Source organism: Myotis daubentonii, chromosome 1, assembly GCF_963259705.1.
Source record: "Myotis daubentonii chromosome 1, mMyoDau2.1, whole genome shotgun sequence".
Classification (NCBI taxonomy): Eukaryota; Metazoa; Chordata; class Mammalia; order Chiroptera; family Vespertilionidae; genus Myotis; species Myotis daubentonii.
Genome location: NC_081840.1, coordinates 104,139,943 through 104,166,654, shown reverse-complemented (window position 1 = coordinate 104,166,654; position 26,712 = coordinate 104,139,943). Strand labels below are relative to the sequence as shown.

The 26,712-nt window shown below is 40.0% G+C and overlaps 1 protein-coding gene across 28 annotated transcripts in view; it reads left to right on the top strand.

Annotated features, from left to right (window-relative positions):
* The window catches only part of PARD3 (par-3 family cell polarity regulator), a 780,879-nt gene that overhangs the window by 514,543 nt on the left and 239,624 nt on the right, over positions 1–26,712 (top strand). For 25 of the 28 annotated variants that reach the window (XM_059655793.1, XM_059655831.1, XM_059655947.1 and 22 more), the window contains one exon: positions 2,532–2,763. In XM_059655793.1, the coding sequence (XP_059511776.1) occupies positions 2,532–2,763 (232 nt within the window). Of the gene's footprint in view, positions 1–2,531; positions 2,764–8,358; positions 8,470–26,712 lie in introns of those variants that run through there. The other 3 variants (XM_059655907.1, XM_059655916.1, XM_059655901.1) reach the window with 1 other exon arrangement.

The following is a 26,712-nucleotide window of genomic DNA, read 5'->3' as shown; positions in this document are numbered from 1 at the left end:
TCATTTTTATAGTTGCTAACCCATCCTAGAGCCACTGCACAATTGACCTTGCTTCTTGAGTGATTTCATCAATGTGAGCCACAAATCACAGTATTCAGTTACCATAGGATTGACAACAGGTTTCTGAAATATATTTCTGACTACTGTAATTATCTTCTGGGAAGACTGTGTAATGACTGGTTGATAGATTGCTGAAATATATGCTGAATGAAGCATAGAATCTAGCAATTACAAACAGAGTTGACTAAAAATTCATGAAGGTCTTGCTAAAGTACAACTGTACAAGGATATCATAATAGAAAGATCCCCAGGCGGGGAGTGTGCTGGACCCAGATCTTTCTGTTTCCTCAGCATTTAGAGGAAGAAGTTGGTCTAAATGACCTCCAGAGTACCGCCTGGATTTAAACTCGGTGATGTTCTTACTCTTTGGCTAGACCTAGGGTATGACCAGCTGGAATGGGAAATATGTTGGCTCATGTTTTAACCAAATGTGTCAACAAAAAGAATTATTTTAGTATTATGGTAAATAGCTGGCATTAATAAAAGTATCAATTGGCTGTACTCATGTCATCATTTGATAGTCTCTTTTCAGATGTGTGAGGGTTTAGTAGCATAACACTAAGATATTGAGTTTGTTTTAATATGTCTTATTATACTCTTGTTATTGTGTATTGCTAACTTAAGTGCCCCTCACTGAATTTATTTGAAGATACATTAACTTTATTTAGAGATCTGTTCTTTGTGACAGACAAAGAAGAGGCCTAACTGTTCTATTTGGCTCTACATTAGAAGAAGCTTAAAAATATTGATTCATACTTTGTTTGTTGCTGGAGAAAAAAAAGATGACCTCTGAATTCAAGGGGTAACACAAAGCCCCAAACCATAGGCAATTAATCTCAGAAAAGATCTAATGAGAATGGCTGAATATGTGTATCTATTGCTTCCCAACTTAAATTCTGAAAGGTTTTTTTGGTAGGTGGAAACCCACTCTAAGTTACTTGTCATTCTTTCAAATGCAAACAGTTTGGGGTATTGGACCATATTCTTCAAATGCAAAGAGTTTGGGGTATTGGACCATATTCTTATGAAATGTTGGTTCAAAGGTTGGAATCTTGTTATAAGTACAGCTTTTATCTACAAAGTTCAGAGGAGTAAGAGGTTATTAAATCACACCTTTTCATGACTCTATCCAACTGTTTACCTGCCTTTGTGTAGACTCACATGCAAAATTATTTAGGATTAGAAGATGTAGTACCATTTGCTTGTGATGTTGCCTTTTTAATAAAAACATAAATAAAAGCTGCAGATCCAGCATTTGTAGAAATGACAAATAGACATGTTTGGGAGCCTGAGGAAACAATTTCTTGTGCTACCATTGGTGTGCTAACTAGAGAGTGGTATAATCCATTAATGAGGGGCCAGAGTGGATCCACTTCATCCTTACCCAGGAGGAGTGTAAGCACTTGGGGAAGGACTGCTTATTTTCATTTTGCAAATATGTAAAAAGGACCATTACTGATCTGTGCTGAGGACCAGCCAGTTCCCACAGCAATACATGTTCTGTGTCAAGTAAGATGTTACTCCAGGGAAATCAGCACCTGACTGAAAAGCAGCTCTATTGGCACATCATTTTCCCATAGGGATACACATGTGCATAGATGCCGGGGTCCAACCCCAGCAGGTCCAGGGGTTCCCAAAGGCGTAGACGGAGTCGGCGAAGAAGGAATGACACGGAGACAGCGTTCAGTTGATCAGCAGCCTAGCCAGGATCTCTAGCCCGGATCTCCAGCCAAGTTCTGGTCTGGATCTCCAGAGAGGTTCTGCTTCAGATCTCCAGCCAGGTTCAGTCACCAGGTTCTAGTCAGGTTCTCTTGCCATGTTCTATAGTCAGGTTCAGTCCAGGATCTATTGCCATATTCTCTCCAGCGAAGTTCTTCTGTCTCCAGGCTCCGTGTAGGTTCTGTCTTCTTGATTCTGTTCCAAGTTCTGAGTGTTTCTGTCTTGTTACAACTGTATTTATACCAGTTGATTCAATCCTATCAATCTCTATTACAAAGGTTAGGGCGTTTCTTATCTCCATTCCAGGGAGAAAAGATTATGTAGTTTAAGCATGATTGTTCGTAGTTAAAGGGATTAATTACCCGCCTGGCACTTAGTTGAGGGGTTTTATTCCCTCCCTAACTTCAGGGGAAAATCCCTACCTGGGGATTCAACCTTTCTCGGAGAGGTGATTTTGGTTAAAACACAGCGCCAAGAAGGTGAGCAAACATATTAAGAACCGTATGCCATATATGCCAGGTCCCTTGAAACAGCAAGGATGGACCGGCTCCCAGCACATAGAAGTCATCCACATCACATATTCAGTTTTAATTCCATGCAAAAGTAAACAGCGCTGCAACCCATGTTAATAGCAGGACTGTACAGTACAACATGTGGGAAAATAAAATCCTCACATATATTTTAGCTTCCTTATTTTTGTTCCTTTGGTTCACTGTATTCCTTATCTGTTTTTGTTTTTGTTTCCTTCCAAGTGGAAGAAGACACAGAAGAAAGCTCAAGATCAGGGAGAGAGTCTGTGTCCACAGCCAGTGACCAGCCTTCATATTCTCTGGAAAGACAAATGAATGGAAACCAAGAGAAAGGAGATAAGATTAATAGGAGAAAGGATAAAACTGGAAAAGAGAAGAAAAAAGATAGAGATAAGGAAAAGGATAAAATGAAAGCCAAGAAGGGAATGCTGAAAGGTCTAGGAGACATGTTCAGGTAAGTCTTTACCAACCCAAATTGGATCATTCCTCAATATATATATGAGGTTAATAAGAAATACTAAAACACAAATTTGAAAACATTGTTTGAGGTTAACCAAAATTCTTTTCAGTCTTAGCTACTTCATTGCTATATTCTTAATGATTTCACTTTCGTTATTTTAAACCATTTTATCAACCTTAAAATGATATCTTGCCAACTATGGAAATGACTATAGAGAGGAAGGAGGGACAAGTCTATATCTTAGCTATGCATAAGAGTAACAGCCTCATTGAGACAAAAGACTGTTAAAGTAGTGTTTGTTCTTTTGTGAGTATGAACAATGGTTCATTATTTAAATTTAACATAGAGTTCAAGTTAGAGGTAGCATTTAACGTTCATTAATAACAAGTCTAATAAAAAATCTTACAAATAAAGGTTTAATTAAACCGTGTTGATTAATTTAATTTATGTTATTTCAATAGTAAAAGTTTAATTAAATGTAGTCTCTGGCTGTTTTCTGACAGAAGTTTTTGTGTCCCTAAATTATATCATAGGATTACTTAGCATATCGTGCTTTACAAATCATTGCCACACAATAAAAGTGACAAGTTTTTCTTAAGTTGCACTGCAACTCTTCCATAATTGTTCATCTAATGTGAACAATAATATTCAGGTCTTTAATGTGCAATATAAAGATTAGTTGATTGTTCCATAAATTAAACTCCTAAACATATGATGATATTTTAAATTTGAAAACATACAGCATAATCATTCAGCTCTTCAAAAAGTAGTTATCCTACATTATGAATCCCTTCCTTTTTTAATTGAAAATGTGAATGAGCTTTTCTTTTCACAGAAATTTTTTATTGATGATCTTGAAGTTGCCCTCAGTAACTCAAGGAATTATAGATATGTCAAGCCTACAAAATTGAGGACTTAGGATCCTGCTTTCACAATAGATATGTTCTGTAGATGTCTGATTAAGTTAATTGCATGAAAGAAGTAAGCTATAGATGGAGATAACACAAAACCTGGTCTATTAGCCCTGTCAGTTTTAACTTAAATACAATTGGATTTCCATCTCCAGTGCCTCATAACATTGGGTTTTTCTTAGTTTTACATTAGTTTTTCTTGCTTATATACTGATCCTTTTGAATCCATTTTCAGTCAGATCATCATTTTTCATTATATTCCATGTCCGAGAACACTTGGGGTGAAGTTGCCTTAATTGCCACTTTATTTCAGTTTCTTCATTAGCCAGGGGTTTTTTCATTCCTTATATGCAAACTGACAGCTCATAAATGGTCACCTACATAACACACAGAAATAAGGTGATTGCCTATCAATTAAAAATGGAGGATTTTATACTACTGTCTTCAAATTAGAGAATATGAAAGGGGAGCAAGTCTCCCCTGAGACTTACAGAGCCCACTTAGAGCCCAGTCACATTTCCAGGGTTTCATCCCGAAGTCTTATTGAAAGCTAATGGCTTGTTAGTTTTTATTCATCAGCTAACATTTATCTAATAGACACAGTGCTCTGTTATTCTCATGGAATAGGGAATAAGCAAACTTTTAGTTTGTTTATAAATTATTTTAATTATAAATGCTTTTTTTTTTTAACTTGTAACTCCAGAATCAGAGAGACCTTCCTTATAGTAGAGTTTTCTTCTGAGGGCCAGAGGAGTGGAGAGTGTCAGGGCCGTGGGGAAATATATATTGTTTCAAAGGGACCCTGAAGTACAACACAGTTCAACCTTCTTTTTGCTACAAGTTCTGTGAAATACTATATGATGTTTTTTCTAGATCAAATTCTATAGCTTATACCTACAACCAGCTTTGTGATGAGGGAGTGGACCCATTTATACTCTGAAGGCTTGGGTATTCTTGAAAATCAACTTCTGTGTTTAGGTGCCAGGGCTGAGAGTTTTTTCTAAGAATTAAGTTTGTGTTCTTCCAGTATTTAAGAATGGCTGTTAAGAAAATGAGAGATGTCTATACTTTTCTGGGTATATAACATATAAATGGTCTGCTAGAGTCAGCCTACATTGGCTTGTGAAAGCCAGTTGTTTAATTTTTAGAGATTTTTGCTAGCCAGTTGTTAAATACAACCATTACAAAAAAATAAGTTCTATAAAATACTGAAAAACTGTCACTTCCTAATTATTTTATTACATTTTACTATAATCTCTGCTTCTGAGGTTATTTACACTGATTGTGTTGGCATGGTGCTAGTACTGTATGGTGTGCTCTTCTCGGCTTCAGCTCTGGGACATCATGCTGCCAGCTTGTGGGAGGACTTACACCACGGAAGTATGTGAATTCCACAAAACTGAGCTTTTTCTCCCAGGAGAGCACCACACCACATGGGGAAGAAAAATAAATTCTCTGCTACCCTTCTAAGTTCTATCAGTTGGAGAAATGAACAAAATTAACATGAGACAGATTTACAAGAGAAAATGACCAGATTTATTACCTATTCACATATGGGGTCGCTAAGAACATGGAACCTGCCTCTTTAACAGTGGGACACAGAAAGGACTAACTAAATGGCTCTTGATAGGTTCCTCCCTGTCTATCACACTAGTTCATATTAAAATATAGTTATCTGTGATAATTGCTCCTTTAGAGCAAGTCCTCTATCTAAATTCTTTTAGACAGTTAGGGGGAAGACCAAGGGTTTTTCCTGATTCTGTCATTCCTTAAAAATAACTAGCTTGCCGAAACCGGTTTGGCTCAGTGGATAGAGCGTCGGCCTGCGGACTGAAAGGTCCCAAGTTCGATTCCGGTCAAGGGCATGTACCTGGGTTGCGGGCACATCCCCAATAGGAGATGTGCAGGAGGCAGCTGATCGATGTTTCTCTCTCATTGATGTTTCTAACTCTATCTCTCTCCCTTCCTCTCTGTAAAAAATCAATAAAATATATTTAAAAAAAATAACTAGCTTAAAATAATGTCTTAAAAAGGGGGCATATTTTGGGGTGACAAACTTGGCCTCCCCTCACCATGGAGAATGTAAATATGACTTAAGCAGAGTTCTTCTGTCTTGTCTACCTTTCCTGATCGTGACTGTCTTCTTTCTGACTGCAAACCAGTGCTTCATCCCTCTGGGAAATGGTTGAAGCTTACCAAGCACTCTCCTTGGAAATGAGTTGAGAATAATTTATTAAACATAAATAAGCATTTTGTTTTACTATTGGCTCTCAGTCATTTCTTTATACCATTATTATATCACCATAGTATTTCAGAAGACTTTTAAAGCATTATTAGTTTTTTAAAAATATTTTTTACTGTCTTTTATACCTACTGGATCTAATTATTTAGACTAATAGACTCTCAGATTGATGCTTTTATGTGTTTTTAATAACATAGGGAAAATAGTAAGATTTTAAAATTAGTCACTTCCCTTCTCTTTGTTCTTTTAAATAGTATGTGATTTCCTTAGCAAGGTTGGTTTTAAATAGCTTAATAAAAATGTGTATGTGCCTATAGATTTTTTAGAATAGTTTGTAAGGAGATTCAAGTATAGCTTGCTCATAGTTGGCCTAAACTAAAAAGCAGGAGTGTGTGTGTGTGTGTGTGTGTGTGTGTGTGTGTGTGTGTTATGATTTTGTTTCTGTGTTTTGGTTCAGATAATAGAAAAAGGTTTTCTTTTTCTTTAGTTGCTTGAGAAAATAATAATGTGTTTTCCTTCGAAGATAGGCTCACAGGCTTTCCTCCCCCCCACCCCCCCCCCCGCCCCCCGCCTCAACCCCACCCTCACCCTACACCTCTTGGAAAAAAACAAACAAACCACACACTCTATTCCTACCCCTATAGGGTATATGTGTGTTTTTTGGTTAAATTTGATGAGGGCCTAATATTTGGACCATATTTTTAAAACTCTACGAGAGGAAGCTGTGGAACATGGAGCAGGTATTTTAGTTCATTTGTATATACAAATGACGTTGTTTTCTGTTTCACACACTGAATGATAGTCACAAAAATGATTTAATTATTTTTGTTTTCAGTCTAAAATATTTTTTCATCTTCACCTGAGGATATGTTTTTATTGATAAGAGAGAGGACAGAGAGAAACATCAGTTGATTGCCTCCTGTACATGCCCTGACCAGGGATTGAACTGGCAACGTAGGTGCCCTGACTGGGAATCAAACCCCCAACCTTTTGGTTGTACAGGACAACATTCCAACCCATTGAGCCATATGGCCGGGGCAAAAAGGATTTAATTATTGATAACTTTGGGAAAGAATGTTGTGTCATATGAATTCTGTCTATAAATTATGGAGTATATGAAGTGCAAAGTTGCCCTAATGCAAGTTTTAAATCTATAAGGAATCAAATAACAAATATAAAGTGTGTCATGTTTGTATGAATTTCTCCTTGAATATACAGCATCTTCTTTTGCATGTATGGAGCTCCTATTGCCTTAATTAAAGAGGCTTAGTAGCTCAGAAAGCTGTGTGTACTTACTGAACAGGTAACATGATTTGTTAATGCAATCATTCTGAGTGCAAAGTTCAGAGTGGGGGGACCAGCTGTACTTTTGAGTCTGTATATGTTTGATTCTCAGATGTTTGGCTATTCAAATTTAATACTCTAAAATATTTTTGAGAATTCTGCAATTTTATGAAATTGGCACCAAAGAGGGACAAGTATCTATTGTGTAATGTTTTAAATGCGTTCATTTTTAAATGAAAATAATAGCATTATTATTTTTTAAATTGATTTCACAGAGGAAGGGAGAGAGAGAGAGATAGAAATATCAATGATGAGAGAAATCATTGACTGGCTGCCTCCTGGATGCCCCACACTGGGGATCAAGTCTGCAACCCGGGCATGTGCCCAGACTGAGATCAAACCTTGACCTCCAATAACAGCATTATCGAGCAACATGTTTTTGCCTGTTTCCATCTCCAACTTGAATAATCAACAAGATATTAAGCATTTAAAAATACTTTTTTTCAGCCCTAGAGTAAGTGCAATTTGATACTGCTTTTCTTGAAAACTCAGAATTATTATAATTTGAATGTCCAAGAATTGCATACACTGAAGGTTCTTAGAGCTGACCTTACTGTGCACATATGAGGTTATTTGTGCTGTTGTCCTTTTGTGGTAGCTATAGCTATGTCAATGGAAGCTCAAGCAAAAGTAATGTTGCAATATTCACATTATTAAAATAGAATCCTCCAATTACATTTAAAATGATGACCTGAGTCCCTGTGGCATTGTTTATTCAGTTCTTTAAGAAGAAATAGATCATTTAGTTTAAAATCTTGTTTGGTTTAGAATATAATTGTTTTCAGAACACAGTGAACATGATCAGATTTTAAAAGTTAATGTTACACCAGCTGGTATTGGCTCAGTGGTTGAACATCAACCTATGAAACAGGAAGTTACTGTTTGATTCCTAGTCAGGGCACATGCCCTGATGTTTCTATCTCTCTCTCCCTTCCTCTCTGAAATCAATTAAAAAATATATTTTAAAAAAGTTAATGTTGTAGTTGGATTATACCTTTTAGACTGTTGAGAGAATAACAAACACAATTTACTATTGCTTCTTCCCTTACCTGTGCGTACTAACTGTGTGTCTGTACCGTGTTTCTTGTTCAGCCTTGCCAAACTGAAGCCTGAGAAGAGATGAACAACAAACCAGATTCAAAAATGGCTTGAAAAGCACATGTTGCACAGTTGTTTTTAAACAATAAATTTACTTTTAATGAATTCTTAGTGGCTGTTGACAAATTTTGTTTACGACATCAGCAGTTTTGATGGTTTAGTAATTTCCATATTAATTAACTTGCAACTTTTTTATTTTGATTTCAATCTTGGTGTTTAAATCACTGCTTGGAAAGGCAGAGAAGTGTTTTTCTTTCCTATCATTTTTATTAGCCCCTTTTCATAGTGGAAAACCATAGTCCTAGCTGCTAGCATATTCAGTAATCATCAGAACACACTAATCAGATGTAAGAATCAATGCTTTCAAGAGAATGCAGTGTACCACTTTGGTTTCATTATATAGGTCAGTGGCTAGGGACACAGGCAGGCAGCGGATGAACAGTTCAAGGGCAAGGAGGTGTGTCCATTGCGATAGTCACTCATCAGTTGATGACCAAGTGGGCCAGTTAGAAAGTGACTTTTGGGCAAAGAAAAGTGCCTTCATGGGTTACGGAATTTAGATAAAAAATGAAGGGTTAAGAAAATAAATATCTGTGTTCAGGGATGGCTGAACCAGCAAGTACTTCCAATGGGAAAAGTAGAGATACTTTGACCAGTAATCCTGAGGTTTGCTGAGACCATAGGGAATGGAGGCACACACTTCTATAGAAATGTTTCTGGAGTGATTTAAATGTTTCTGGAGTCTGCCTGGGTAAGTGCTCCAATCACAGATCCAAGTGCCAGCCCAGGTGGATCAGTGTCCTTACTTTAGAATGAAGTTTTCTACTGGGAAGAAGGCTTTGTTTTTCATGGCCTCTCAGGATTTCACACACAGACTGCATTTAGCTAGCTCTGTTTGTCTGAAAACCTTATTGTTACTACATTCCACTTAGAAATGACTGTGATGATGAAAAAGAAAACCATTTAATAAAAGGGTATTGGAGAATTGGGTTGTGTGCCGTGAGAAGGATTTCACTCTGCAGACATAGTAGCAGCTTGCTACCCCACCCTCGCCCCACTCTGCCAAGTGGAATTTACCTATATTATAGGAAGAACACACACAAAACAGGGTTTATTTGTTTGTGTCAGAAGTGTTGGGACTTGTAGTTTTTTATGACTCAGGCCTTGTGGATTAATGTGACCAGTTTCGTGTTGGTAAAATCAATTGGCATCTGGTACAACCTGCTGGGGATGTAGGGAATGCAGTTTAATTCATCCAAATGAGGTACAGAAGCAATACTGTGTCATGGAAAAGACTGAACTCTAAGGGAATGATTCTGCATAATCTTACTTGTTTTCTTATTTCATCTGGAATAGAACACATATTGTTCTATAAGTACACCTATTGGGAGGTTTCCTTGGAATAAGTTCCAAATTTGTAAATCCCAAGTACTTACTGTATGCTTCTTTTAATTTGAATGTAAACAGAGGTTCCCATTTTTAACACAGGAAAATAAGTGTCAGCCTGACCTGTTAGCAAAGGCAAGTTCTAGAGTAGCTGATATTCTACTCTTCAAGTATTCTTCTTTTCCTTGTTGGCAGTTTTAACTAGAGAGCCTCTGACTTCTACAGCACTGAAGCTGACTGCAAAGGGAGCCGGAGGGGCACAGAGCATGACAGCTAGGCCTTTCTTAGGCCTTCCTGACGCTTTTTAACGTTTCTTTTCCATAGACCTGCAGCATGAATATAGAATGCAAGTATCATGAATGACACTTACTTTATAGTTTCTGCAAAGCAAACCTTCTTGTAAAAGAAATTTTTGACAGTTCTGAGATGCTAAGTCAATTTCAATTTCAGACTGGATAAAATATAGAATTCTTTTTTTTTTTTTTTTGCAACTGATGTGAAAATCGAAGGCTAGTGACTATTCACTCTCTAATAGCACAGGGTAAATAAATACTATCACACCATTGAAAAATGTACTAGAAGACAGGCTTGGCTAATGACATTTACCACAACATATATTGGCAATATTATATCTGATGTTTTTTATTTGTTACCATTAGAAGTTCTTTATCTTTTACATTACAAATAATGGATCAAAAACATGTTATTTCTAAATGTATTTTTATCATGCCACAAATCTGAGATAATAAAAGAGAAACATGTAAATTGACTGTCCCTCCACTACACTCACCAGCCAATCAGTAGTGAGTATGCAAATTAACCCAACAAGGATGGTGGGTTAATTTGCATACACAGGTGCCAGGCGAAGAGCAGAGTGGGAGAGCCAGCAGCTTGGGGGACCATGGCTCCCTTGGTCACTCCCCCAAGCCACTGGGTGGAGAGGAGAGCCAGAGCTTGGGGGGACCTGGCTCCTTCAGTCGCTCGCAGTGACGGAGGGAGCCACCCCTCCCCAAAACCACTGGGCAGAGAGCAGAGCAGGAGAGCCGGCAGAGGGTGGTGCAGCTTGGGGAACTTGACTCCCCAAGCAGCCAGACAGAGAGCAGAGAGGGAGACCTGGCAGCTTGGAGGACTTGGCAGAGTGGGAGGCCATGGGATGGAGACAGAGTAGGAAGAGAAAACCAAGAGCACGGGGAGCACCAGGAATTTTTGGAAGAGTAGTTCTGGTGGCAGCCCTAGGACCTGAAGCGGAAGCCCAGAGCCGGGGGAGCACCAGGAATGCTGGGAATCGTAGTTCTGGTGGCAGACAGATATCCTAGACCAGTGATGGTGAACCTATGACACGCGTGTCACCTCTAGTGTCCTAGACACTAGAGCAGTGATAGCGAACCTTTTGAGCTCGGCGTGCCAGCATTTTGAAAACCCTAACTTAACTCTGGTGCCATGTCACATATAGAAATTTTTTGATATTTACAACCATAGTAAAACAAAGACTTATATTTTTTGATATTTATTTTATATATTTAAATGCCATTTAACAAAGAAAAATCAACCAAAAATATGAGTTCACGTGTCACCTCTGACACGCGTGTCATAGGTTTGCCATCACTGCACTAGAGCAAAGTGAACCTGGAGCAAGTTACTGTTGCAGTGGGGGTTGGAGGGAAAGCAAAGGTGAGAGACATAAGTAAAATCAGAATGCCTAGGAAAAATTAAAGGGAAGATATCCTAAAACTTCCAGGAAATCTCCACCAATGAAGCAAAGGAAAAAAAAAATGCCTCTATTATTCTGTGAGTAACAAACCAAACTGGGTTGGGGGTCTCAGACAATTTTCTCATATGATTGCAAAGACAGACAGAAACTCCCGGATTGGAGAGGGCTCCCCTGAGGGCTCCCACATTGGAGAGGGTGCAGGTCGGGCTGAGGGACCCACCCCCAGTGCACGAATCTTTGTTCACCGGGCACCTAGTTATTATATAAAGGTAATTGTTTGATCCTTCCAAATAGTTTTTTGAAGAATTCACTGGGGAAGTGACCTCTTTCATAATTAAATGTAAGATGGTTTTCTTTTGACCTATCTTTAATAATAGCCAATTTATTTTTTTTAATTAAATCTTTATTGTTCAGATTATTACATTTGTTCCTCTTTTTTTTTCCCCCCCATAACTCCCCTCCTCCCAGTTCCCGCCCCACCCTCCGCCCTCACTCCCCACCCACTGTCCTCATCCATAGGTGCACGATTTTTGTCCAGTCTCTTCCCACATCTCCCACACCCCTTTCCCCCCCAAGAATAGTCAGTCCATTCCCTTTCTATGTCCCTGATTCTATTATAATCAACAGTTCATTCTGTTCATCAGATTATTTATTCACTTGATTCTTAGATTCACTTGTTGATAGATGCATATTTGTTGTTCATAATTTGTATCTTTACCTTTTTCTTCCTCTTCCTCTTCTTAAAGGATACCTTTCAGCATTTCATATAATCCTGGTTTGGTGGTGATGAACTCCTTTAGCTTTTCCTTATCTGTGAAGCTCTTTATCTGACCTTCAATTCTGAATGATAGCTTTGCTGGATAAAGTAATCTTGGTTGTAGGTTCTTGGTATTCATCACTTTGAATATTTCTTGCCACTCCCTTCTGGCCTGCAAAGTTTCTGTTGAGAAATCAGCTGACAGTCGTATGGGTATTCCCTTGTAGGTAACTGAGTTTCTTTCTCTTGCTGTTTTTAAGATTCTCTCTTTATCTTTTGCTCTTGGCATTTTAATTATGATGTGTCTTGGTGTGGTCCTCTTTGGATTCCTTTTGTTTGGGGTTCTCCGCGCTTCTTGGACCTGTAAGTCCATTTCTTTCACCAGGTGGGGGAAGTTTTCTGTCATTATTTCTTCAAATAGGTTTTCAATATCTTGCTCTCTCTCATCTTCTGGCACCCCTATAATTCTGATGTTGGTACGCTTGAAGCTGTCCCAGAGGCTCCTTACACTATCCTCGCATTTTTGGATTCTTTTTTCATTTTGCTTTTCCGGTTGGATGTTTTTTGCTTCCTCGCATTTCAAATCATTGACTTGATTCTTGCGCTCCTCTGGTCTGCTGTCGGGCGTCTGTATAATATTCGTTATTTCAGTCTGTGTGTGCTTAATTTCTAGTTGGTTCCCCAATATAAGATCGAGGGTCTTATTAGTTTTCGTGTAGATCTCATTAAGTTTATTGGCAGCTTCTAAACAGTTCTTGAGAGACCTTAAAAGTGTGGTTCTGAACTCTATTTCTTCCATTGACAATTTTGTCCTGTTTCTTTGTCTCCGCATTTTGTTATGCTTCCTTGGTGCACCCCCTAGTGGTCTTTGTTCGCAGTCTTATAGATAAATCTTGATTGTTGTAGCTAATTCCAGGGAGGGTTTGACCTCCAGGCCAAGTGGCTATGAGAATCAGCTGTGTCAGCAGTGAGAGAACTTCTGTCCCCTAGGGAGGTGCTAATCTAGCCTTTGCCTGAGGCTATCCGGCAAATGCCTCTGTGCAGGGCTTGGGCGGGGCGGGTCGCACAGGATCAACAGGGTGGGCCGGAGGGAGCAGTTATGGCGGCTCTCAGTCCTGTCCCCAGGGGCTCTGCCTCTCTGAGTTCCAGCACCCGCTGCAAAGCTCGGAGAGAAAGCTGCACTCGCTCTGACCGAAGCCAGACAGTCCCGCTTCTCCCGTTTGAGTCTGGGTCCCTAAAGACTCGCCCGGATCTGGTGCTCAGAGTCTGCGACTCCCTCCCGATTGAAAACAACAACCGCGCCCTCCACCGCCAGCCCGCTCCGGGCACTCCGCACCTCAGAATTTGACTTCAGCACTGCGCCTCCTCTGAGTGTCCGTGTGCGTTTCTCTTTCCTCCTAGTTGTAGGACTTCCACTCAGCCAGCGTTCCTGTGGTTCTGGGTGATGTCCCTTCCGTTTTTTGGTTTCACTTTTGAAGTAGTTGTTCAAAGCAGCAAACTCTGGCGTTAACCTATGCCGCCATCTTGGTTCTCCCTTTAATAATAGCCAATTTAGAAACAGAAGACAAATTGGATTAAATTTCATATCATAGCAAAATAACCATGTCTCCTGTTAACATTTCTGCTTAACATTTTATTTTAGGACTAGAGGCCCAATGCATGAAAATTCGTGCAAGAGTAGGCCTTCCTTCCCCTGGCTGCAGGCACTGGCTTCCCTCTGGTACCCAGGACCCAGGCTTCCCTCCTCTGGCCACTGGCAGGCACCCGGGACCCGGGCTGGCTTCCCTCCAGTCCCGGCTTCGTCAGGAAGGATGTCCGGAAGAAGACGTCCGGTCTAATTAGCATATTACCCTTTTATTATTATAGATGGGTGAGCCACCATGCTTTATGCCAGCAATTTTCAACTTTTTCAACTCATGGCACACATAGACAAATTACTAAAATCATGTGACATACCAAAAATATATATATTTTGCCAATCTGACAAAAAATAGGTATAATTTTAATTCATTCATACTGGACAGCTATTGTTGTGTTGGCTGTTATCATTTTTTATTTGACAATCTAAGGGAAAAGAGTTCAGTGCCCCTGACTAAATAGTCAGGTAATGCACATTTTAAAAATTCTTGTGGCGTACCAATTGAAAATTTCTGTTCTATGCTAAGGCCATGCCCCCAAACCCATTCTGATCCTTTCTTGCCTATTCCAGAACTTTGCCTATTCTCAGTTCATTCTTCTCTCTCCCACATCATCAGGGATTGCCCTTCTCTACTAGACTATTTTCACGTTGTCCTACACTCAGCTGTTATTTTTTCCATCTCAGAGACAAGTCTCTCTTCCCCTACCTACCCTTTCAACTGCTACCTCATTTTCTCTTCCACTCTTCAGAGCAAACCTTTGGATACATTTGTACTTGTTGTCTTCATTTCCAGTTCTCTCTTAAACTCCCTGCAATGAAACCTTCATCCTCCATGGTTTCATAAAACCTGTTCTCATCTAGATCACCCATGGCCCCTTCATGGGTGAGTCTTCCCTGTACATCCTCAACCCCAGGACTGCAGGTGCACTTGGCACATCAGCTCTTACTTTCCTTGGAGATCACCCTTGCTGTTTCTCCTTCTTCCTCTCTGCACATTGTTTCGTCCTCTTTGCCAATTCTGTGTCTAGCTCTGTTCTCCCGATATTGGAGTGCCTCAGGACTCAGTCCTTAGTCTCATCTCTTTTTCTCCTTTCAGTAACAGGATTTTTATACTCCTAGGAAAGAGAGCCTCAGGGCTCTAAATACAGCTTATGAACAGATGACTCCCATGCGGGAAACCACTGTGAACTCTAGATTTGGAGGTCCAACCATCTTCTTAATATATTCACTCATATGTCAACCAGGCATCTGGAACTTAACATGCTCCCAGCTCAGTTCCAGACATTTTCCCCCAAACTTCGGTCAGTCTTCCCTGTCTCAGAAAATGGCAGCTGTGTTTTCAGTTGGTTAGGTCCAAAACCTTGGAGTAATCGTAGACTCCTATTTTCACTTACACCCCACATTTAATTTATTAATGTTCAAAAGCCAAAGCCCTTTTGATCTGGTTTCAGTACATATCTCTGATCTTAGCACTTTTGTGCCCCCACTGCTGCCACCATTGATGAAGCCCTCATCCTCCTTACTCTCCCTGATTTCAAACAGAAACTTAACACACCAGCTAGAGGACACATTACTTCCTGCCTCTCTTCAACTCCCTAGTAGCTTTCTGAGTCACTCAGAGTAAAAGTTGAAATCTTTAGAGTCACCTGTTGGACCCTATAGGATTTTCCCCCATCCTCTCTGACCTCATTCCTTCTACTCTTTCCTTAGCTGACTTCACTCTAACTACACTGGCCTCCTCTTTTCTGAATCTGTCAGGTCCACTAGAGACTTTGTCCTTGCTCACTCTCTGCTAAGAATAATCTTTTCTCAGATAACCACATGTTCTCTCTTGTGCCTTTAACATCTTTACTCAAATGTCAGCCTTTTGGAAGTCCAGCCAACATCACAGACTTTGCTCCCTCCCACTTTGATACTTCCTGCCTCCACTTTTTGGCATTGTTTGTCTCCTCTGCATTCATTACCAGGTAATATATACTTATATTCCCCTAACTTAGGTTAATAATAAGCCAAGAGTGGCAGGGCTTGTTAACCCTTTTTCCCCTACGGTATCCCTAGCAAACTCCCTGGTGCATAGTCAGTACCTAGTAGTGTAACAGATGCTAAGTCACCAGCACCCCTTCAGTGCATCCTCTGACTTCCAAAGGCCAGTTTCTGCTTCTGTGCCCGAGAACTCTTTGGAGCCTAAGAAGGAAGCTCTGCTTCTCTGTGCAGGACTGCCAGTATGCCCGGGAATGACACCTTTACAGAGCAATCCTCAAACAATGACCCAAGAAAAACAGTGTAAAACCAGGTACTTACTCCATTCCCTGTGGCCCCTAAGAATATAATGCTAGGGCTTAAGTCTGTACCCTTAGCCCTGAAAGTGGGTCCTTTGACTAGGAACATGGAAGGACCTGGAGCCTGTCAGAGGTGAAGAAACGCAGGCCTCTCTCCAGACGTACTGTCATCAGAACCTACAGTGTAACAACCCTGGGTATGTCTGTGAACGTTACAGGTGGAGAGCTGGCCTGTGGGGTTGAGCTCTCCTGGCCCACGGTGGTACCTGGCTTGAGAACACTTCCTCTGCGTTGCCTTTCTGCCCTCTGTCACATCTCTACTTCCCTACCATGATTCTTGCAGCTTTCATAAAACCTCTGCCCTAAATCTCTGTCTCAAGATTGCCTTCTCACGAGATCCAGACTAAGATAAGTGTTGTTTAAGCAAATGAATAAATAGATAAAATTTCTAGAGTGAGGGGTCCTGTATGTGAGGATTTTCTACCTGGTGTAATTTTATAAGTTATGACAAGTTGTCACTCCTGGGCAGTGCTAGTGCTGGTGTTTGTTCTCATCTTTGAAAGATGATGCACTTCCAGAGTCAGCCTTGTCTAAGGAGAAGTAATCTCCTGGAGAGCAGGCCTTGTCATGCTCTATAGCAAGCATGTCAAACTCAAAGGCTAACACGGGCCAAATACACAAGGTTTAAGTTTATGTGGGCCACAAAAAGCAAAAGCTTCAATTTTCATAGAAACGTCGGTTTATTTTTATGGAGACATGTTGAATACAAAGGGCTGAAATAAGTAATCCTATACAGTGGGGCCTTGACTTACTAGTTTAATTCATTCCGTGACTGAGCTTATAACTCAAATTACTCGTATGTCAAATCTTAAAGTGAACGAGTGAGACACGTGATGCTGGGCTGATGTTGTGGCATTCACTGTGACATTCACTGCGCCAACTAGCAGTGGGTATCTGAAGCTGGCTCGTAACCCGAATTTTAGCTTGCAACTCAAAGCAAAATATCGACCGAGAGACGGCTTATATCTCGAAAAACTCATTAGTCGGGACACTCGTAAGTCAAGGCCCCACTGTATAATAAAAGCCTAATATGCAAATTGAACGGTGGAACAACCAGTCGCTATGATGCGCACTGACCACCAAGGGGCAGACACTCAACAGCAAGTTCTGCCCCCAGGCCGCAGGCCCCTACCGGTGGTGGAGGCGGCGGTGGGGGGCGAGGCTGGCAAGTGGGCGGTGCCAGGCCAGCAAAGGCAGGTGCCAGCAGGTTGCCCCTCCTAACCCCCCCATCGCCCTACCGGTCGCCTGCAGATCGGCCCTGATTGCCAGCCAGGCCTAGGGACCCTACCCATGCATGAATTTCATGCACCAGGCCTCTAGTCATTAACATAAAATAATAGAACATTTTAATAAAAATTAATATTTTTTTCTTGAACATTAACTTACCTGACACTGAATAACTCACAAATTAATAAGCATAACGCAAATAAACCTATTTTTCTTGTCCTCCGAAAGCGAAATATATCCTGGTGCGCACACTAAACAAGTCAGTACAAGACTAATGATGTGGCCTGCATATAAGGCAAATGAATGCAACACGATTATAGTAATAAGTCATTAGTGCATGTTGTAGTTTGTTATTAATAGTTATGTATAACAGGATATTGTAAAAGTTATGAAATTTTTATTAAAATGTTTCTTATGTACCGTGATATTGGCTGGGCCACAAGAATATTCATTGTGGGCCGTGTGGGCCGCGAGTTTGACATGCTTGCTCTACAGATTCACAGCTTGTTATTTGGTTTGTTGTTGAAGCTACCTTTTTCTTGGCTCTTAGTAGCCATAAATGATTTAATTATTTTCTATTACAGCAGATTTGCAAATCTTGATTTCCAGATTAAATTTATTTCAAGCAGTTGCCATCCTTCAGGCTGCGAGTTGTTCAGTTGAGGGGTCACACCCAGAATACAAGTTAAATTTGCCCTATTGATGTATTTGTAAGCCTCAAAATGCCAGTCTCCAGGAGATGGTGTAAGATTCTGTCTCTAAAAAGTCAGAACCTTGACTTTATTCTTCACAAGCTTTGTGAGCAGCTGCTGCATGGAGAATGGACTCCTCCTCTGGAGGCCAGGCTGGGCAGTTAGCAGACTGCTCACCCTCGCTGATACTCTGGAGCTTTCCTGTTCCTCCCATCAGCCCCATGCATTGCTGAGCACCTGGGGCCTGGAATCCTCCTGATTCTTAGGTGTGGCTTCACTGGGGGTAGAGACAACCTCACCTCCTTAACTTCTCCTTCCATAACACCTATAATATTTATATTATAACTTGTATTTCTTCTGTAAACATTATTTCTCTCTCTTTGGTTATTTAACAGTTCCAGTTCTTTAAAAAAGAAAACAAAGGAATAACTTTACATTCTCTGTCCACACAAAGAAATAGAGACTTTTAAATGAACTAAACTAACACAAACTAACTGCAAAATGTTCCTTCTTTCTGTACTGGAGTGCCTGCTTCTCTAGGTGACTTCTAAGTCACCAGTTCCCATTTCGGAATGTTTTGGGTAACTGCTGGTCATTATGTCTTCCCTAAGGAGAAAAGCATGCAGTGATTCCCCTCAATACTAGGGCTGCTGGTTGGCACTTACTGAAAGTTAACACTCCCGAACAGTCTGCTAAAACTATCGTTTGCAATAATCACTCAATCCATGTAATATCCCTCAGGTAGGTGCTCTTATAGTCCCATTTTATGGATGAAGAGACTGAACACAAAGGTTCAGAGAGGTAAACTAATTACCAAGCTCACACAGTGGTTGCATGTGGAGCCACACAGAACCCACTTCTGGATTCGGAATACTGGTCCACCTCTAAGGCACATGCAGGCCCCCTCTGCTGAAACAGCCGAGCCTTCTTAGCCTTTTCCACTGTGTTTTGCTGCTCCTAAACCTGTGTGGGAGCCAAGATTGCTATGTAGTTAAGCATGTGAGGCAGCATTACTTCTGTGTGCTAGGAAAAATATAAATCCTGCTTGCTAGCTGGGAAGTGAGGAAGCTAGTATCCTTTGAAGCTGACTTTTTGTTTGTGTTCCTGTCCTATTTAATTTCTGTAGCTTTCTGTGTGAGTCTTTTCTTATGCCAAAATCATTCCTAAGGACTCGGGATTTTACTGTTAATTTTAAAACTACCAACTGCCATATTCCCTCACCAACAACTGATTGACAGACCTGCCTAGACAGGATCAGGAACCCTAAGGGAGATGAAACAGCCAAGTCTAGCGTTCCTCCTGCTCTTTTCTCGGGTGGCTGTTGTAAATGCTCTGACTCCTTGCCTGTTTTGATAGCTCACTTCCCTTCCCTTTCTACACACCTTCTTGTACCTCAACTTTGCTCCACTGCTCCTGTACTTTTATCGTCCCCTATTAAAATAATTGTGAAGCCACGCTTCTTTTCCTCAGGCTGTGTTGGAAGTCTGTGCTTTGCCTGCTAACCCTCTGGAGCTTCTTGTGTCTCCTCGCCCTTGAACCCTGTCAGCGCTGCCCAGACCAGCAATCCTGCCTGACCCTACGGGTGACTCTGAGGCCAGCTCACTCTGGGGCTCAGTAGGAGTTGCCTGCCTCTAGGGCTCCTCTGTTCACATGTCTGCCTGGGATCCTCAGACCTGGACTTGGTGAATTTCCACTGCTGCTTATAGGAAAATAACTTCTTATCTAACTTCTGTTTTTATAACTGATTTTAGTCATGAGGAAAGCATTTCTAGTTAGTTTACTTTTGAATTCCTAGAATTTCAGATTTCATTTCTTTCTTTTTTATTTCCTTTTAGAATATAGTCATAAAAACATTTTTTATATTGAGTAAGTGATATAATCTACATACTTTTCCTCAGTATAGGTTGATTCTGAAACAACTAGAAGACAGTGAACTTTAGGCCAGCTGTCAGTAGGCACTCTCACAGGAAGGACATTTCCCTCTGGCGTTCTTTCTAGAGCACAGCAGCAGCCAGTTCCTGGTGTTACCTAGAGCACAGTGGGAAGCATGGGTAATCATCCACGCAGGACGCTCTCTGCTGCACACCTGAATTGTCCTAGACACACTGGGGGGAAGGCTATTGCCCTGACATAAACTTGGTCTGCCGTGTCTCAACACCCAGGTAAGTATAAATGAGTAGTAAACCTCCTGATGGGCAATCATATTTCAGCACTTAATGATAAGTATCCTATTAAAGATTAGCTTGCAGTACTCCTTTGCCAATTGGCAGGTGAGACCTGCAGATCTGGAGGTAAAGAAATCTACAGTTTGTGAAGTGAAGCCTGATGAGCGTGCTGGCCACTCGGTGCTTCTTGTGGGAAAGGCCAGTAACCTGCTGTGGGGAGGGTGTGGACTTGTGGCCCTGGTTACCTCTCAAGGGAACAGCTTCGTTCCCTTACCATATGCAAACTCCGCTTCTGTTCCCCTGTCCACTGTAGGGCTATGTGACTCCGAGACAAACACAGGGAGTATATACATGCATGTGTCTTACACAAAGAATCACTTGGGCAGTAAAGTAAATTAAGGATTTTACTGTTCACCTGGCAAGAATTGTTTCTGGTGATGAGTAGGTGGAATTTTTTCAATTCTGGTTGTGGAATGTATATGATTCTTTGGTAATTGTAAGGTAAAACCATTAATTTACACATTCTACCAATATTTAGCAGAGGCCTACTAAATGCTAGGCCTCATGCTAAGTGAGAGGACTTTAGTGGTGGGTGTAACTCCGCAAGCAGGTGCTGAGAAAGGACCTGTGGTCATGGTTGTGTGAAGGCTGTGCCCAGACTAGGAGAGTCAGCCTCCCTCTGGAAGCTGCTATTGAAACTGAGACCCAAAAGGTGTTTTGAGTTCTCTGTCTGAGGAGGGCTCTGGGGGAAGGGAGTATTCAGACTCTTTTGATATGATCTGCAGTAAGTAATCATTTCCACCTTGCAACCCTATGTACACATACATACACAAGTAACTAAAACATTGCACAAAGTTAATGCTTGTTCTTCCTCTCTGTGACGCGCTGTGATGGGTATTGCTGAGAGGCAGCGGGTTAAAGGCCTGGACTCTGAAGTTAGGTCACCTAGCTCCAAATCCCAGCTGCACACTAATCAGCCGTAGGTGTGGGCAAGTTAACAAACATCCTTTTGTTTTACTTTTCTCAATTGTAAAGTATGAATAGTCATGGTGCCTGCTTCACAGGGTTGTTTTGAAGCTACAGTGAGTTAATATGTACAAAGCACTTTAGAACCCCTCCTGGTACAAAGAATGCACTGTGTGAAATGTTAGCTGCTGGACTTGTTACCATTATTATTCTGTAATTCATTTAAAAAAAATATGAGTAATTTGTATTACTAGTTGCAAATAGTGGGTTGCAACACACGGTTTGAAAAATACTGTTTAGATGGTGGAAGTCCTCTAGATTTGCCAAGGGTAGAAGGAAGGAGCCTGGATGGGCCTGAAAGGCAGAGTGGCCTAATATTAAGGCCAATTGAAAGCCATTCAAAAGAATGACTTGATAAAATTTACACTTTTTAGAAAATTAAAAGATTACTGTAACTACAGTGTGTGGAATAAATTAAAGGGCTGAACCAGAGTGAATGCCAGGAACTTTGTTAGGTAGTTATTGTAAAAATCATGGCCAGAAATGGTAGTGGCTATGGGTACAGAGATCCCATATATATTTCTCATGAGGAATCTAGGAATGTTGGTTATTTGGTTAGATGTGTTAACACAAAAAAAGAATTCAGACGTATAAAGAATTTTTGTGAGTTTATTTTAGCCAAACTGTTGACATATGCCAGGAAGCAGAAACTCAATGAATTGAGATAATGCTCTGGAGAATGGCGGGTTACATCTGTATTTATACATTGCAATCAAAGGAGGGACATAGGTGGGTTACATGAAATCCATTGGTGATAGATTAAGGAGGTGGGATAAAGCGAGGAAACCTCTGGGATAGGGTAAAAAGTGAACTGATGGACATGTGCTTCTTTTACATAGATGGATAGAGGATAGTTTAACATAACAGTTGACAATTAACTTGATAACAATAACAATGAGGGAATGTCCTAGTGCCATTTGTTGTGCCCTGAGGGGTGGGGAGGTGGGGGGGAAGAAGTTACAAGTTACCCAGACATCTCACAGATATGTTATCTTAGAGGCAAATGGGCTCAGTAAAGATCTAAGTTGATCTTTGTTAGGGAAAATACTGGCCTAGGACATGACTACCCACTATAACCTGTTTGTAGTTAAATATTTAATTTTCAGACCATCTTTTGTGGTTATTTTAGGTCTCTGAGTTTGCAAGACTGCCACACAGGCCTCCCGAGCTTCTCAGATTAGCATATGGCTCCTTTTAGCCACAGATGTAAGAAAATGAGAAAGAAGGAAGAGTAAGAAGTAATTCTCACAGTTTTGACCTGATCAACTGGGTGGATAGTAGTACACTGACTAGAAAACACGGAAGGAGGGTCATATTTGGAGAATCACGATATGTTGAATCTGACTTTCACTTGTTTGCAGTCTGCCCAAGTGGAGGTGCCTGATGGGCAGAAGAGGGGCAGGGGCTGGCCCGAAAAGCTGATAATTGACACCATGGCAGTACTAGTGGAGGGTTGTCTGAGAAGCCTGTGCAGGGGAAGAGGAGCAGGCTGAGGTCAGAGTTCTGAGGATTCTTCAAATATAGGGGGCAGCTCAGGGTAAGGAGTGGACTGGGCTGGTGGAAGATGTTGATTATTGAGAAGAGGCTTCTGTAGAGAGAGGTAGAAAATGACAAGAATATGGTCATTAAAGCCAACGCTAGGGTATGTTTTTATTAATTAAGTACATGGTCAATGGTGTTCCTGCAGAGAGGTCAAAAGGTACTCATGGTCTCCGCTGCATTGGAATTATCGATGCCAGTAGGAATCACTGGACCAATTATGAATGGTTACTCCTTGTTAGGTGATACACTTTACTGTTTCTGCATGATGCCAGTACAGACAATTTCTTGATGCTAGTGTTTCTTCCAAGTTAAGGATATCATATATTAATTCCTATTTTAAGAAGCAAAGCTCTCCCCCCCCCCACCCGCCCCCGCCACAACACTCCCTACAGAAACCTGTGCCAGATTCCCATATTTTTGAGACATTTGTTACTTAAATGGAATTTAAATAACATTAATCCCAATTGTAGTTTTTTACAAAGGATTATAGAAATTAGGGTGCAATTTTTTAAAGTAAATTATTACCAAAATTTAAGTTGGAGAGAAAATAAATTTAATGATTATTTTTACTGATATGGGATTACTTCTTACCTTCAGTGACAAGAAAATCTATCATCCATCCCCTATCTGTTTCTCTTTTGTCTTATGTGGTGGCAGTTGTGGTATTGACCAGAGTTGGTGTGGATCCTGATGACATCAGCTACTCTAAGTTAGAATAGTACTTAGTTCCAATTTTCGCTTATACTTATAAAATAAGTACTTAGGTCAGCTGTATAGCTTGTTTCATCAAAATTACTGTTTAAAATTACTTTCACTGAAAAAAATGTTTTTAAAATTATGGCATTTAACCATTATAATACCGTATCAGGAGTTCTCACTCTGTACTTGCATATATTTCAGACTATGTTTTCCTAAGGTTTGTGGGTATTTTCATTCTCATGGCTAAAAAAAAAAAAAGAAAAAAAAAAGAAAGAAAAGAAAAAGAATGATTTGTGCTTTGCAGATGTTGTTGTTTTTCAAGGCAACACTGTGCACTTTTTATGTTCTGTTGAAGTGGGTATAAAATGTTGGGTGTGTCCAAGCTATTAATGCTTTACAAATAGGCTCTTGAAACTGGTTTATTGAGCATGCCCAAGATTTTAGTTAGTCAGCCCTTTTTGAAGGGTTGCTAGCTGTGCTCTGCATACCTGCATAGTTTTTAAGAATCGTTTTGCTCTTTTTACATGCATTTTAAACATGAATCATTCTATGTATTATATACTTTATGGTAATTGTTGCATTAAAAAACATTTCAACTAGTTTTCTTCCTGGAAATATATTTCCCAGGAAAGTGTAGAATTACATATTTTTCCTGCTGTGACACACTTTGGATTTTTAAAATGTAGAAAACATAATAATTAGTTAATACTTGTTTGGTCCTAATCAGATACCATTACAGAAATAGGTTATTACTGATTTTAGATCTGCCTTTTCAATTTTAATAGACAAATAGAAATAAGTTATAAAACATTTTTTCTGTGTAACTATTTTTTGGAACAGTCCCATATTTAAATATAGTTTTATCCATATGGGTCTTATTACCTTTACTGTCAAAGTTCTACAGTTTTACTCATGGAGTAGACCCCAGTCTATTTAGTTGAGCCAAACTCCTATGAGATAGAAGTCATATAATTCACTAAAGCAGAATTTTCATACTATTTCCAATTAGTCTTGTCAGCAGTAGAAAAGAACCTTTCTATTAGACGTGTCTTCTGCTGTTCTGTATATATACAGCTGATGGGCAGCCATCTAATTAGAGAGAAACCCCCATTGACAGCCAAAATAAAAGAAAGTGTGTGAAGCCATCTCTACTCACTAACTGGCATCAGAAACAAGGGAGATAACATTAAAATCATTTCTGGCTCATGTAATGCTGTTTCCTTCTTGTCTTCAGACTGGAAGGCTTTGTCAGCTGGAATGGCGCCTTGTGCTGAATAGGTGGGGCTGCATGTGGGTGGTTATTTTATCAATTAGTTCTCTTACACTCCAGGAATGCTGTAGGTGCCATCTTGCCCCCTGTTGGCCACATAAATTGACTTTGAGCATAACGTTTTGACTATAGGACTGAACCAGTGAAGTATTGGTGTGAAGATGGAATCACTTACAAAGATACTATAAATAATATATTTTCCTTTTCTCTGTCTGGGAGTTCAAATATGTAAAAGGAAATAACTTTTTCTTGCCTTTTTAGCTCTGTGATTTTATCTGTGAAAAATTGTTTAGTTGTAATACAGACTCAAGTAATTACGGTTTAAACATGACAGCACTTATTATTTTTTTTTCTAATTTAAAAGAAATCTGAAGATGGTACTCAAGGCTATGTGGTGGTCCTAGAGCAGTGATGACGAACCTATGACACGCGTGTCAGAGGTGACATGCGAAATCATTTTTTTGGTTCATTTTTCTTTGTTAAATGGCATTTAAATATATAAAATAAATATCAAAAATATAAGTCTTTGTTTTACTATGGTTGCAAATATCAAAAAATTTCTATATGTGACACGGCACCAGAGTTAAGTTAGGGTTTTTCAAAATGCTGACACGCCGAGCTCAAAAGTTTTGCCATCACTGTCCTAGAGCCTCCTTTTGATTCAATCATGCTTAAAATGTATTCCTTTATTTTTTTTAAATCATGGTAAAATTTACATAACATTCATCACCTTAGCCATTTTTAAGTGTTCAGTTCAGTGGCATTAAGTACATTCACATCGTTGTGTATTCATCTCCAGAACTCTTTTCATTTGGCAAAATAGAAACTGTGCCTTTTAAACACTAGACCCATTCCCCCTTCTGTCTCTCTGAATGTGAGTACTCTAGAAACTTCATGTAAGTGGAATCATACAGTAATTATCTTTTTTTGTCATTGGCTTATATCACTTATCATAATGTCCTCAAAGTTCATCCATGTTGTATTCCATTGTATGTATATGCCATATTTTGTTTATCCACTCATTCATTGATGGACGCTTAGTTTGCTTCTACCTTTTGGCTATTGTGAATACTACTACTATGAACACAAGTATCCTCACATGTATTTCTGTCCTCACTGTCACTTCATGGTTACAGTTCTATCCATCTTGTCAGAATTCTAAGCAGAAAGGGGAAATGGCAACTTCTAGTGGAGTTGGCCACCTTTTTAAGGATCTTTCCTAGGAGTCCCATCATCATTTTTTATGAACCAGAAGTAAAGAATAACAATGATAATAAAATAGTTAATATTTATGGAAAGCCTATATGTGCTAATACCCAGTAAATGTATAATTCATTTAATTCTCAAAATAAACCTGTGATATGGTGATGGCTATGTTTTATCAAAGAGAAATTGAGGCTCAAAGAGGATGAGTTGTCTGAGTACAGTGATTCACATGTCTGTACATCACTTAGCTAGAAGGGGCAAAGCTAGAATTTTGATTCAGGAATCTGGCTCTGTCTTCTCTTCCTGTTTTCAAAGGAACCTGGAAGAGTAGTTTTATCTCAACCAGGCATATTTCCTCTCTCTACCAAATCAAGGCTCCACTTCTAAGAAGAGGGGGAGAATGTACTAGTATATTGGGTAGGCAACTAGGAGCACCCGTTGTGGAGTGCCTCCTCCTGGGAACTGCCTCTCCAACTCACTGTTTCTGAAGCCAAGTAGCCTCAGGCTTCTGACATTTTAACTACTTCATAGCACACTCTATTGTGCTGGCCAAGACCAACCACTACTGGCCAGATCATTTTGGCTTAACCAAAAAGATGGGGAATAGACCACCAGTACTGAAACATATCTACCACTTAAAATGGCCATGATCTTTCCAACTTAGGGAACCTAGAGGAGCTACCTGAAAA